The sequence below is a fragment of the Zingiber officinale genome, chromosome 9B (assembly GCF_018446385.1).
Source record: "Zingiber officinale cultivar Zhangliang chromosome 9B, Zo_v1.1, whole genome shotgun sequence".
Taxonomy (NCBI): Eukaryota; Viridiplantae; Streptophyta; class Magnoliopsida; order Zingiberales; family Zingiberaceae; genus Zingiber; species Zingiber officinale.
The window spans coordinates 118,771,096-118,783,347 of NC_056003.1; the positions used below are offsets into that span (position 1 = coordinate 118,771,096).

The following is a 12,252-nucleotide window of genomic DNA, read 5'->3' on the forward strand; positions in this document are numbered from 1 at the left end:
ATTCTTAATTCTAAATGTACCCATCAATTACTGTTTTTCATTTTATTCAATATTGAACTTCGATGGTCTTCGTCATATGAACCCTTGAATGTTTTATACCTTCCTTTTCAATCTCCATTGGACCTCAGGCCATCCAATCAGCCATTTTGACCCGGCCAAATAGAGCTCCACAAGTTACTCCATCACCCCCTAAAAGCTTTAAGCAATTAAGTGGCTCCATAACGTAGCACAGATGGTGGACGCATGATATTTTTAGCGTAATAGTGAGGGATCGATTTTCAAGAACTAACGACCTGAGGTTTATCCTACTATGCGCCTAACGCTTGTGTATCTGCATGTATCTCCCTACATATCCGTGGGGTCAACACTAGGGGGACCGTTAATGTAACCGATATATATTTTAAGCGATTAAGTGGGTCCCCAGGGCTATAATACCATGATAGGATATTCAGATTCTCATTTAGACACCCGTAGTTCGATTCTCAGTTATGACGTATTTGTAAAAAATTTTCCTCTAAATAGGAGCGCAATCAAAGGATGCTAGACTTTTGAACTGACCGTTGTATGTGCTTCCCGATTTTTCCTGATGACAAAAATTTCTATTGGATTGCACCAATCACTCAGGATAATCAATAAGATTAATTAAATTTCTCATTTTTAAGTAATTAAGTGTGAGAACTTTTCTCACCAAATCATCTGGTCCTTCTCACATAAGACTTTATATACTTATTTGTCCTAGGGTAACCAATAAGATAGGATACTTAGGATTATTCATCTGAACTATTTATCTTAATAATTAATTAAAAAAAATTATGAGATCAAATGGACCATCTCCGGGTTAAATTGTTTCAGAACTAGATACAAGATTTAAAAAAAAAAACTAAATACTTATTTAATTAAATTTATATTATTTTTTTGTTTAAAAAAATAAATGAATGGGATATAGTCAAACTTCCCCTTCCTTTTAATTCCGGTTATGTAAATAGACAAAACACACAGGGCCAAACTGTTGATTACTACCCCGAAAGGACAGGCCCTGCTCGTTCCACGTGGCGCAACCACGTCCTCCAGAATTCGAGGAGACCACAAGCCCCAATATTTTATTAGTCGCACTGTTCATTTAGCCCCCTATTTTTCCCCTTATTTCCTGTTAGCGACCCCTCCACTGGACTCCCTCAATGCAGACGCCCTCCAGTCCAATCCGCCCACCACAAGCTCTGACTTCTCCTCTCCTTGTTCCTTTCCCCTTTTGCTAAAGACTCCTCCTCCTCCACTAGATCTCTTCTTGTTTCTCTTACCAAACAGGAAAGGAAAAGCAGCACCACAAGTGAGACCTGTTGAGGTCGGATGATGGTATCGACTCTTCTCTCTTCATTCCTTCTCCTCTGTTCCTTTTGCTGCACTTGTATGTTTGATGCTGAAATGCTTACAGTTCAATTCGATCGCCATGGAATGAAGTAGTCTTGCTGTTTGCTCTTGCTTGCTGGCCGGCTGGCGGTATTATGGTTTAGTTTAGCTCAACTTGTGAAAAATGGGCAACTTGCCTTCCATACTGTTTGATTGTAGTTGGCTTCGGCAACTAAAACACTCTAGCTCTCTTTTGTGAAGAGTAGCTAACGACAACTCGATGATGATCGACGGAACAATTTCTATAGGGTGGTAATACAATTTGAGTGCACATACTATCTAATTAAGGTGTGATGAACACCATCATGCTTGAGCAAACTCTAGAGGAGAAGATTAATGGTGTGTTTGTTTGCTAGTTGTACGATAGTTGTTGATTTGCTACTCTCTCTCAAACAAGGTGGAAGTGGGGTTCGATTAATCCATTCACTTGTGAGCATGAAAACTAAGTCTTTTAAAACACACAATGATGAATACAAGTACGGAAGTATGTAACATGAAATAATACTGGAAATGAAGAATAGATACCACAGATCAAAGCCGAGAGGTAATGCATTAGTACCCACCTTATGTAGCCACCATTGGCACAACTCTTGGTTCCTTCAACTTAGTCAAGCTCTCTATCATATTCGAGAATCAAACCATCTTTCAATAGGCATTGCCGCATTTGGTTGTTGATCTTGAATCATTGCTTCTCACCTAATAATCAGATAGTTAAAACCTGCATGAATGACACCAAATAGCCCAACTTTCTGTGCTTCTCCCAAAAGTGAAACAAATCGAGGACATCCTTTGCCTAGCCATGCCACAGCTAAAAAAGACTGGTGGAGTGTTGTTTCATTAATGTTACTTCCTGTCTCCTTAGAACCCTTTCCCAGAAAAGAATATCCTTTATGTTTAGTTTTTTGTGCAAGTACAAACTTATAACATTTTTTACACAAAGGTCAAGATATAGAGTGCCATGTGGGTAACACAGAAGAATCCAATATGCCATGAAAAGTGATGTCTAGCACTGCAAGCCAAATAACAATTAAAGCACTCAAATAAATAGTTCTGGTGAAGAATAAACTAAGAGTGGGGCTATCAAAGATAAGTTCACTAATGCTGACTGATTTCTGTAGTGGCGGAAAAGATATGGAAATCAACTACTCATACAACATTCTTAATTCCATAATCTGTGTCGGAATAGCTCGCCAGGAGAGACCTATAAGATGCACTAAATATGTAGAAGTCTTGAGTCTCGCATATGCAATGTTGTTATGGGAAATTCCATTGTTGATCTAGTTTGTCGTTTGCAATGTTATGTATTAAGGACGATAAATGTTCAATTTAGGGACATCTAGATTGTTGATAGAGATATGAACAAATGCAATGATAAGCCTTGAGAAGTCCTAAAATGGTTTAAGAGGCTTGAAGATGTCTTGTTTATTGTTCAAGGTTGTGTGATTGACCAATTGTTATTAGTCAGTCAAGCATAGGTGAAACGGAATTCAAACTTTAGGTTTGTTCCACTATTGGAAAACCAATTTTTTTTCACGGTCAAATGACTAGAAAAAGCACATTGGGTTTCAGTTCTCATTTTTAAAGGATCTAAGCAACTAAAATCTACTAGATGACTAGTGCAAACTTTATGTTCAGGTGGTTGTTTGATGAACTAGTCGATCAATGACTTGCTAGTCTACTAAATCTTTCCATTATATTCAAATTTAGCATCTGAAGGTCAGTAGAGTAGAGTATAATTAACTAAACATGTCTAGACTACTAAAATTTAAATTTTGGTTTTCAATAATGTATGATTCTGCTCGATGCTAGGCAACTAGTGTGGATTACTTGAATAGTTCCAGGAAATTATGTATCTGGTGAGACTAAATTTTTAACTATTTTGGGACAAACTTTTATATGTTTCTTTCAGGGATTCCCTCCAATGGAAAGCACACAGTTCCATTCAAAAATTAACCACGTGGAAAAGCTCTAGACATTCTCAAAAGGTAAAAATATGTTATCTTGATTTAGTTATTAATTGAAAAGCTCTCTATTGGTAAATCTCCCATTCTTGTATTGATCCATGTTCTTTAGGGTGACATGTGATTAATAATCTTAATGTATTGATCCATTCTTGTATTCATTCGTTAGGATTTATGATTTATTGTATTTGCTCTTTATGAGCATATTTAGTCAATCTAGATCAGGGATACCTTCTTCATTCAAAATTTGATTATGTGGAAAAGGTGAAAATGTTTGATCTCAGTTTTGTTCTTAATCGTAAAGCTCTTTATTGGTAATCTTGTCTCATTTTTGTGTTCGTTTTCACTAAGGTGACATGTGATTGATAATCTTATTGTATTATCGTTTTTTAAAAAAATCATTCATATTTATTGTATTTGGCCTTTGTGAGTAGATTTAGCTGGTCCAGATCAGCGATGTGATATCTTATTTGAATGTGATGACTTATTGTATGGTGACTTCTGATTTCAAGCCATGCCTAGAAAAGTCTAGACATTTTCATTCAAAAATTAATCATGTGGAATAGCTCTAGACATTGTAAAAAAGTGAAAACATTTGATCGATGATCTCGAATTCGTTCTTAATTGCAAAGCTCTCTATTGGTGAATTTAATTTAATTTTTGTATTCTACATTTCTTCTTATTTCAGAAACAGACTTTGCATAGATAAGATTCAGGGTCGCTGAAGACACAATGAGGGACATGAAACATGTAGAATTTGTTGAACCATACAGTGACAATGGCCTCGATAAAGAAACAGGTGCAGGTGCAAATGCTGCTTCAGGGGTGGAAATGACACTGATCGCTACTACTCCACTCTCGGAGCTCATTTGGACTCCAGAAGAAGGTTTAAGTCTCAAGTACACTGACTACAGCAAAGCTGAAAATAAAGTCCCTTTCTTGTGGAAAGAAGAACCATTCAACACGATAATTTCTACGTCATATTGTAATAATGGAGGAGAGTTCAGCACCAGTGAAGATAGCACTAAGCATTCAACTCATGATTCCCCTAAAAATGCTGATGCGGTTACTATCGTAGATTCTCATACAAGACCGAGTCATTTGCCGCTTCCCTCAAGCAGAAGAATGCCTCAACAAAATTCTAGTAATTATCCTATGTATTTTGTGCTCAGTTAAACTGCAAAAAAGGATTTACCACTTTTAGCATATGTTTCTTTACAAGGATTCTGAAATTTCTTCTAGTTTTGAAATATGTTTTGTTACGACAGGATCTTTTGGAGATCTAAAGTTAGTAAAAGAAATAAATGAAGCGCGTTCTGATTTAAACCAGACAGTTAGGAATGATGTTGGCACCACTTCTGCAAAAGATGCAATTGATAATATTGTCGACAAGATTACCTACCCAGGTATGCACAACAACTGCTTATCAACTTGTGTTCACTGTGTTATGCTAAATACGACACATTGTTTTAAAGGTCCATTTAATAGTCGACTTCTGATTTTTTTACCGTGTCTTGAGCTAGCAGTTAAGGAATCTGATTTTGCGACAACTGCTGGAATTTTGAATGAGCCTGAAGCAGGAATCGATGTTTCAAGAAAAAATGCGAAATGTAGCTTTGTTGGAGTATCAGGATCTCATCATTTAGTGTCAGCAAAAAATGGAAAGTCTATTTCAAATGTCAGATCCACAGATCAGAAATATACTGATTCAGCTATAGGGGATCACAAATACGACAATTTTAATAAGCTCGATAATTTGTCTTGCTTACTAGTTCACGGTGGACAAAATTTATGTGGTTCCAAGTCCAAAGGTAGTTGTCAAAACAATGTAGCATCAGTTGCTCACCACTGTTGTAAATGCAAAACTCTACATGCTAACACCGAGTATGAGACCGCTGAATTTATTCATAGAAAATTGGAAAAGGGTAAGGAAAAGGTACTACATGATGAAGATTATGATAGCCACTCAAAAGAGAAAGAGAGTGACACTGAGAGTGCTGAAAGCTGTAATAGTAAGAGAATGACTTCCAAAAGAAATCATTCTTATACTTTTGATATGAAGATATCTGAAGGGTTTAAACGGATGAAGAGGGATAACAACGAAGGATTTAAGCGGATGAATAGGGAGAACAACGAGGATCCCTGCTCAGGATCTCTTATTAAAAAACCCAGCTCCTTTATTAATTGGATGTCAACAATAGCAAGTAATTTTTCAAGAAAGACTTCTTTGTCTCTTCTTCCACAATGCTATAATAGTGTGAATGAAAATTTTGGTGCTCTTCGAGTATTGCATGAGAAAAGTGATCAGGAAGGCCTGAGCAGAACTGTGGGTTTTAACTCTTTCTTTCAGGCACTTTATTCTCCAAATTTCATGTTAACTAATACCATAGCTGATGGTGATTATCGAAGAAAAGTTAGTATGTCAGGAGCTAGAAAAGTGATGAGGGATCAGAATAAGGAATCTCGTAATGGTGCAATGGGTAACTTTTCGCAGTTCAAGGTAAACAAGCCAACTCTTCAAAGAAACATAAGCAGAACATTCCAAGCAGGAGCTGACCAACAATATCGTTTGAAAGATTTGAATGCATCTGTGAATATTGTATGTGGTGATAATGCTAGCAAATCACACAACCAAGATTCTTCAGCTGAGAAGAACAGTTATCCCGTTGAAGATTTCCCTGCGATAATGATCAACTTATCTGCCTCCAGCACTAAAATGTGTGAGCAGTTAAAGCAAAGCACAGAGAATGGATTTTATTTGAAAGAAAGAAACAACTTGATTTCCTCAGATAAGAGAGTTTGCATAGGTGCCAAAGAGAATGAAAATGTTGGGCCTAGTTCTGGTCGAAGGTTCCCTATGAATTTGATATATAATGACAAGAATAGTTTTTCCGACAATTTATGGATCACTCATTTTTTGCAGAAGGCTTCCTCGCCTGCTTTGAACTCAGTTACGTGCAATTTGAGCTTAAATGATAATGTAAACACTAGCAAGAAATCTTTCAACGATGCCGGAAAGAATTATATGCAGTCTCTAGGTACACGTGAACAACACCTTAACAGTTGTAAATCAGCTGTGGAAGGCTTTAGGATGGATAATAAAAGTCTTATTTCTAAAAGTCATTTTCCTGAGAGAATTGTGCCCCCCACTGTGGAAGTTTATGAAGACCGGCTAGCCGAGAGTCTAATGAAAATTAAACAAAAAACTTCAAGACATTTAGATAATGAAGAAAAGGGTAGTCAGATCATACCACTCTGTAACAGTATTGTTCCTCTTCCTGATGTCACTAAGGAACAACTTGGAATATTCAAAGCAATAAGGGGACTTCATTTGTCTCGCACAATTTTGATAAGGTAAAATCAGTGAGACTTTATAATTTTGTGGAATTTATTTTGAGATTCCTTATAATAGTTTCGCTGAAAGAGTTTGCTTAAAGAAGTGAAAATTAAGCATTCCAACAACAAAAGATTGGAGTATCTGCATATTTTTCTTTGATTAAAATCTACATGGATACGTATATTGCTCACTTAACTTCTTTACTAATCTAAATAAAACAGTAACTGCTCTTATGAATGGTCTTCTCCCTACATTGGCAGATACAGTAACACAAGGAGAACATATAAAAGGGGACAACACAATTTCTTGAACAATCTTGAGAAATAAGTCTCTCAAGTGGGGACTTTTTCTACACAATAAGTAATCAAGAGAAGGAGAAAGGGATGGAGAAGAAGGAGATATGCACTTGCAGTTGTAGACTGTAGGGAGAAGTTAAATTTTCTCTAAAGAGATTACAATCTGAACTTATAGATTGATGCGAAAAAGGAATATAATTTGAGAATATTTTAATTTTGATATGAGTTTTTGGTAATAATTTGGGTTGTTTGGTGATAATCAAAGTGCGGTAATTAGTATACTTTGGGTTGTCATTTTCAATTTGGCTAGTCAATTAATGGGGATAATTATATTTTTTGTTTTCCAATTTTCATTAGGATTGAATCTATTAAAGTTTTTTTTTTAGCTAGCACCAGGTATCTATTAAAGTTGTTTCCATTATGTGAGGCTTTGTTCTGATTTTGGTATCACATCAATTTGATATCAAAGTTGAATTCTAGTTCAATCTCGATCTCCAATACTAGTCACCCTCCTTGAGTTCCCACTTGGTTCTTGTTCATTAGCATCTCTGCAATCTCCCCAATACCAATTGTAAGAATTAGTTTGTGGTTTTAAGATTTAGAAATAGTCAAAGTCATTATTGTAGACCGGATAAACTTTAACGATGTAAGATTTTTCTTTAGTTTAATAAACCTTTCCTCACTTTGTAAGTTCTAATTCTCAGTGATAGTTTTGTTCAATTTTGGTAGATTGAACCTTACATGCCATAGATTAATGATGATCTTGATTAAACTTAGATTATGGTTTAAGACAGGTGCATTAAGTCTTGATTATGCATGATTGCCAAACCTAAGATAAACTATAATCGCAATTTGTTTAATGAATTATCTCTAGTCACTTGTATCATCTACTAGATGACCAATACGTAAGTTGCAGTTGAATCTATTAGGATGAGGTGTGTTGTGGGAGAACCAAAAAAATTATTAGTAAATATAATAAAAATAGTATTATTTAATTTTAATATTATTAATAATATAGACTTAGAGTTGAATGGACAAATAAGAATCATGTAACCATTCGCGGGGCTAACATGCCTTGATGATGACGATGATTAGTTGTCCTAGCTTTCAGGAGTACGGAAACTAAACCTATGGTATGAGTTTACAACCCTACTCTTCTCCATTTCTAACTAGGAATCATCTTTTGGGGGGATGGATTTATGAGTGTATTAGTGTGATATGGAGTCGGTTATGGTCCAAGCATGATAGCCTTTTATGTCGGTCAACAAGTTGAATTGTGATCTGTATAACAATGATGTCAAATTAATTTAAAGGGCAACATCAAATGCATATTCCTGTACAAAACAGTGAGGATCTACATTATAGATCACCATTACTGCCTTCTTAAAGGAGGAGGCCTTCTTGTTCTGTTGGTTAGCGCTTGATGGTCGATATATTGAGGAAAGATTACTCTGTGAAGGACCGATGCTTCTTCAGGTAATTAAGCTCCATTCATTGTGACAAGTATCAAAGATATCTTCGCTACAAACAACCATTGAAATGGGAACTAATTTTTGATGGCAAGAACCAAGTTATAGAAACTATGCACATATTATAGTTACGATATGAAGTCATTTAAGAATGCATTTATTTTCTTAGCGCAAGTAGGCTAAGTTGCTCTGTTTGAATACAGTATTCATATGCATCCACATTGTCTAATTGTTTTCTCTTTCTTCACAATTTTTTAGATGGATGAAATCAAGAAAACTCAGCAATAGCCTTGAAGGTTTTTTCTTGCGTCTGAGGCTTGGGAAATGGGAGAAAGGACCAGGAGGAACTGGCTACAAGGTGGCTCGCATAATTAGTAAGACTCTTCCTATTCATATCTTCTAGGAAATTTCGATACGATTTAGGCTAATGATAGATGAGAATGATTCTCAAGGCACCTGAAATTTCGCATTATCTGAGAGGCTATGTATTGATATTGCAGGTGCCAAGCATGAAAACTGCCTTTCAGTAAGAATTGGGAATCTCAAATGCTCACTAGAGTGCTGCTTTGTGTCTAATCATGATTTTCTTGAGGTAACTAGTACAGTCCATTCCAGACATTCGATAACAATTCATATCTGGGATTTTACATACTAATGATTTTATAATTTTTTTTGTTCTTCGACTAGATTCACCGATTGATTGTCTTTGTTTCTTTTGCTGATTTAGTTTGCCCTTTTGTATGTTCAATCTCCTAAATTGCTTTAACTGGCTTTTGATGGTCTGCTTCTTTTTCCTTTTTCTTCTTCTTTCTCTGTTTTTTATTCTACTTTTGGTAACTTGTAATCATCCTTTTCTTCCTCTTCCACCCTCCCCGATTAATTGGCCTTAGCCATCGCCACTTTGCAAGCGGTACCGATACTATCTTGTCCCACCTAATTTGTTCTTGCTTGAGTTGACAAAGCATATCTCACTCTACTAAGATTGGTAAAACACAACACAATCATTTCCTCCACAACAAAACTCAACTAATTGTGGATTTGCTTCAAGAGCCCTGGAACATTATTTCAAGTTACAAAAATATATCCTCTACGCGAGGCAATTGAATCACATGATATGTGTGCATACTGATAACTAAGATCGCACATAAACTTGCCAATCTTTATGCACCACATCAGAAATCTTAATTCGGAAAATCTCATCTCCTCACCTGACGGAGTCAAAGTTTTTTCCTTTTGGGAGGAGAATAATGCAAAAGAAAGGAGGAGGAATTTAACCAAAGAATTTCGTATTTGAATTCTGAGTTGAGTTGTTTGGTAGTAGTCCAAGTTGTTTAAGAATCCTATAATGTCCCTATCGAAGTATTTCATATCAAGCAAATTCATAAGGTCAATCCCCATGAAGTCTCATGACCATCTCCCTTTTCCTTAAATTTTCTCAATAAGCTATTGTCGTGTACATGGTTGGTGGTCACGGGTTCGAATCGCGAAAACAACCTCTTGCAATAGATGATGAGATTGCATACAAATAGTCTCTTCCCTAAACTTGCATTGACGGGAGGTTCATGCGCTGGGCTGACCTTTCTGTATCATGTACCTTTCTAGCATGAATCTCAAAAGATTCCAGCAACTAAAGGTAGGTAATTATCACTAAATAGAGATTGCGAGAGACGGTTAGCCTAGTTTCCCTTCTTCACCGCTACTTTTCTCACAACTCATTCATTTATTCTTGTAGTCACTAACAATAAGCTATCGGCCACTTATCGAGATTCTAAAACACACTTCTCTATCTAATATGATTCTTTTCCCTTTTTGATTGATTTCTTTGATTCCGTACTATATCCATTCAAAACTTCATTTTTTTTCACCTCTCCTACAACACAAAAGCAACAATTTATTTATTTATTCATGGTAGTCTTCTTATGGTGAAGCATGTTTGTTGTTAGTCATGTTTCTACACTCGACGAACCTTGATATTGCATTGATTAAGACGATAAAGAATGCTTGTAATGCTATTACTTTGTCGGCAACTAATAGCATATCTTGTTTGTATAATTAATTGACATTAGCAACTAATAGGATTAACCTTGAAGGCCTATGATTGTCGACTACTTCTCTAAAGGCCTATGATTGTAGACTACTCTAAACTATTTTGTCATTAACTATAATGTCGATAACATAAACATTGTATCTCTTTGATTTTGCCAGGAGGAGTTGAAGACTTGGTGGCTCTCTTCCACCTTAGAAGCTGATATCAAATTACCCTCCATGGAAGAACTAAGTCGAAAACTAAAAGAAAGGGAAGAGCTCGGGTTGTAGGTAGATAGTTGTACTTGATCAATGTGTTGCTACTTACCGGATTCCGATGAGCTTATCCGGAATACTATATTCAATTGTATACAAGTATAACATGAACCGATTGAAGGAATGTGTTCTTGAGACAGATGCTTGATAGCCGCGATCATCCACTTGTTCGCGTGATGCTTGGGTTTCGACCGATTGTTATGAGCTGTTTATCGTTCTAACAATGTTTGCATCGATGCTTCAAAAACATAACTCCTTGACCCCTTTTATGATGCTCGAGCGAACACCATCATTTTGGGAGGAAGTCAATCTCAGTCGGATTTTGTTGCTGTGTCGGATCGCAGGCAGCTTGCCGGTGGGACTTCACAAACAATGAGCTTTGTAATGGTGAGCTTTTGCTGGTGGGACTTCACTAATCGTGACAATGAGGTTGCGAGGCTGCAAACTTCCGGCACTATTGTCTCCCCTAACTTGGCACTATCGTCTCCACGAGTAGGGATGCAAACGAATCAAGTCTTTTCATGAGTTTTACGAACCAATTTAAAAAATATTTGATATGTATTTGAAATTATCGAATTAGAGCTAAACTCAAAGATGTTTGATAATTTTTTTAATTAAATTTGAACCCATAATATTAAATTTAAATATACTCAAATTAAAATCTCAATAACTCAAATTGAACTCAAATTTAAATCATTTCAAGCTGAACTCGAGCTCGAATTTTATTTCAAATTGAACTCGAGTCAAAATTATTCGTATGTTCAAGCTTAATCAAATTCGAATATCGCATATATCTTTCAAGCTCAAACTCAAATATCAATATTTTCATACTATTCAGTTCGATTCGTTCAATTTGCACCCCTAGCGTGAGCCTTCAGCCGCACTGTGGGATCGAGATTAGTTCGAGAGTTGTTTTTATTTTTTTGTGAGAGAGAGGGTAGAGGTTCGTTCTATCCAACTCTGTGTAGACGAAAAATAAACTAAAACAATGAGCTTTGTAGCGGTGAGCTTTGCCGGTGGGATAAAGTCGTAAGGCTGCATACTCATAGCAGTGCCATCGTTGTCAGTAGGGGTGCAAATGATTCAACTCTCTTCGAGAGTTTTTTAAGTCGGCTCGAAAAATATTTGATTCATATTTCAAATTATTAAATTCGAACAAAACTCGAACATGTTTTATAATTTTTTTAACTAAATTTAAACTCATAATATTTTGTTTGATCATTCACGAATCGCTCATGAACCGAATTCAAATCGAAATCTACTTATTTGTATACAATTTTAATTTAAATATACTCAAGTTAAAATTCAAATAACTCAAATCCAGTACGAATTTAAATCATTTCGAATTATAATTCAATCAAGATTTGAACAATTGAACTCAATTTCATTCTGCCCAACTTTAGACGAACGAAAAAAAAATTAAGAATCTATCCTTCTATTATTAAAAGAGAAAAATATCTCGACTCTTGTACGAATCCATC

At 35.8% G+C, this 12,252-nt stretch overlaps 1 protein-coding gene across 4 annotated transcripts; it reads left to right on the forward strand.

Moving 5' to 3' along the window:
* Positions 1-1,153: 1,153 nt before the first annotated feature.
* On the forward strand, positions 1,154-10,912 carry LOC122023563. Of its 4 annotated transcripts, XM_042581725.1 has the most exons (9): positions 1,154-1,353; positions 1,433-1,497; positions 3,317-3,392; positions 4,057-4,512; positions 4,637-4,774; positions 4,892-6,722; positions 8,729-8,844; positions 8,971-9,062; positions 10,676-10,912. In XM_042581725.1, the coding sequence occupies exons 4-9, from the start codon at positions 4,101-4,103 to the stop codon at positions 10,784-10,786; spliced, it is 2,700 nt and encodes an 899-aa protein (XP_042437659.1). In that variant the 5' UTR covers positions 1,154-1,353; positions 1,433-1,497; positions 3,317-3,392; positions 4,057-4,100; the 3' UTR covers positions 10,787-10,912. The 4 variants fall into 4 exon arrangements, with proteins under 4 accessions (XP_042437659.1, XP_042437658.1, XP_042437660.1 ...); XM_042581724.1 differs by lacking the exon at positions 1,433-1,497; XM_042581726.1 differs by lacking the exon at positions 1,433-1,497 and having other exon boundaries at positions 4,895-6,722.
* Positions 10,913-12,252: the final 1,340 nt, after the last annotated feature.

Excerpts from the sequence above, each read along its gene's own strand:
- LOC122023563 (XM_042581725.1), top strand. The coding sequence starts at position 4,101 with ATGAGGGACATGAAACATGTAGAATTTGTTGAACCATACAGTGACAAT. Across the intron at positions 8,845-8,970 it reads CAAGGTGGCTCGCATAATTA|GTGCCAAGCATGAAAACTGC; the intron begins GTAAGACTCTTC and ends TTGATATTGCAG. Across the intron at positions 9,063-10,675 it reads CTAATCATGATTTTCTTGAG|GAGGAGTTGAAGACTTGGTG; the intron begins GTAACTAGTACA and ends TGATTTTGCCAG.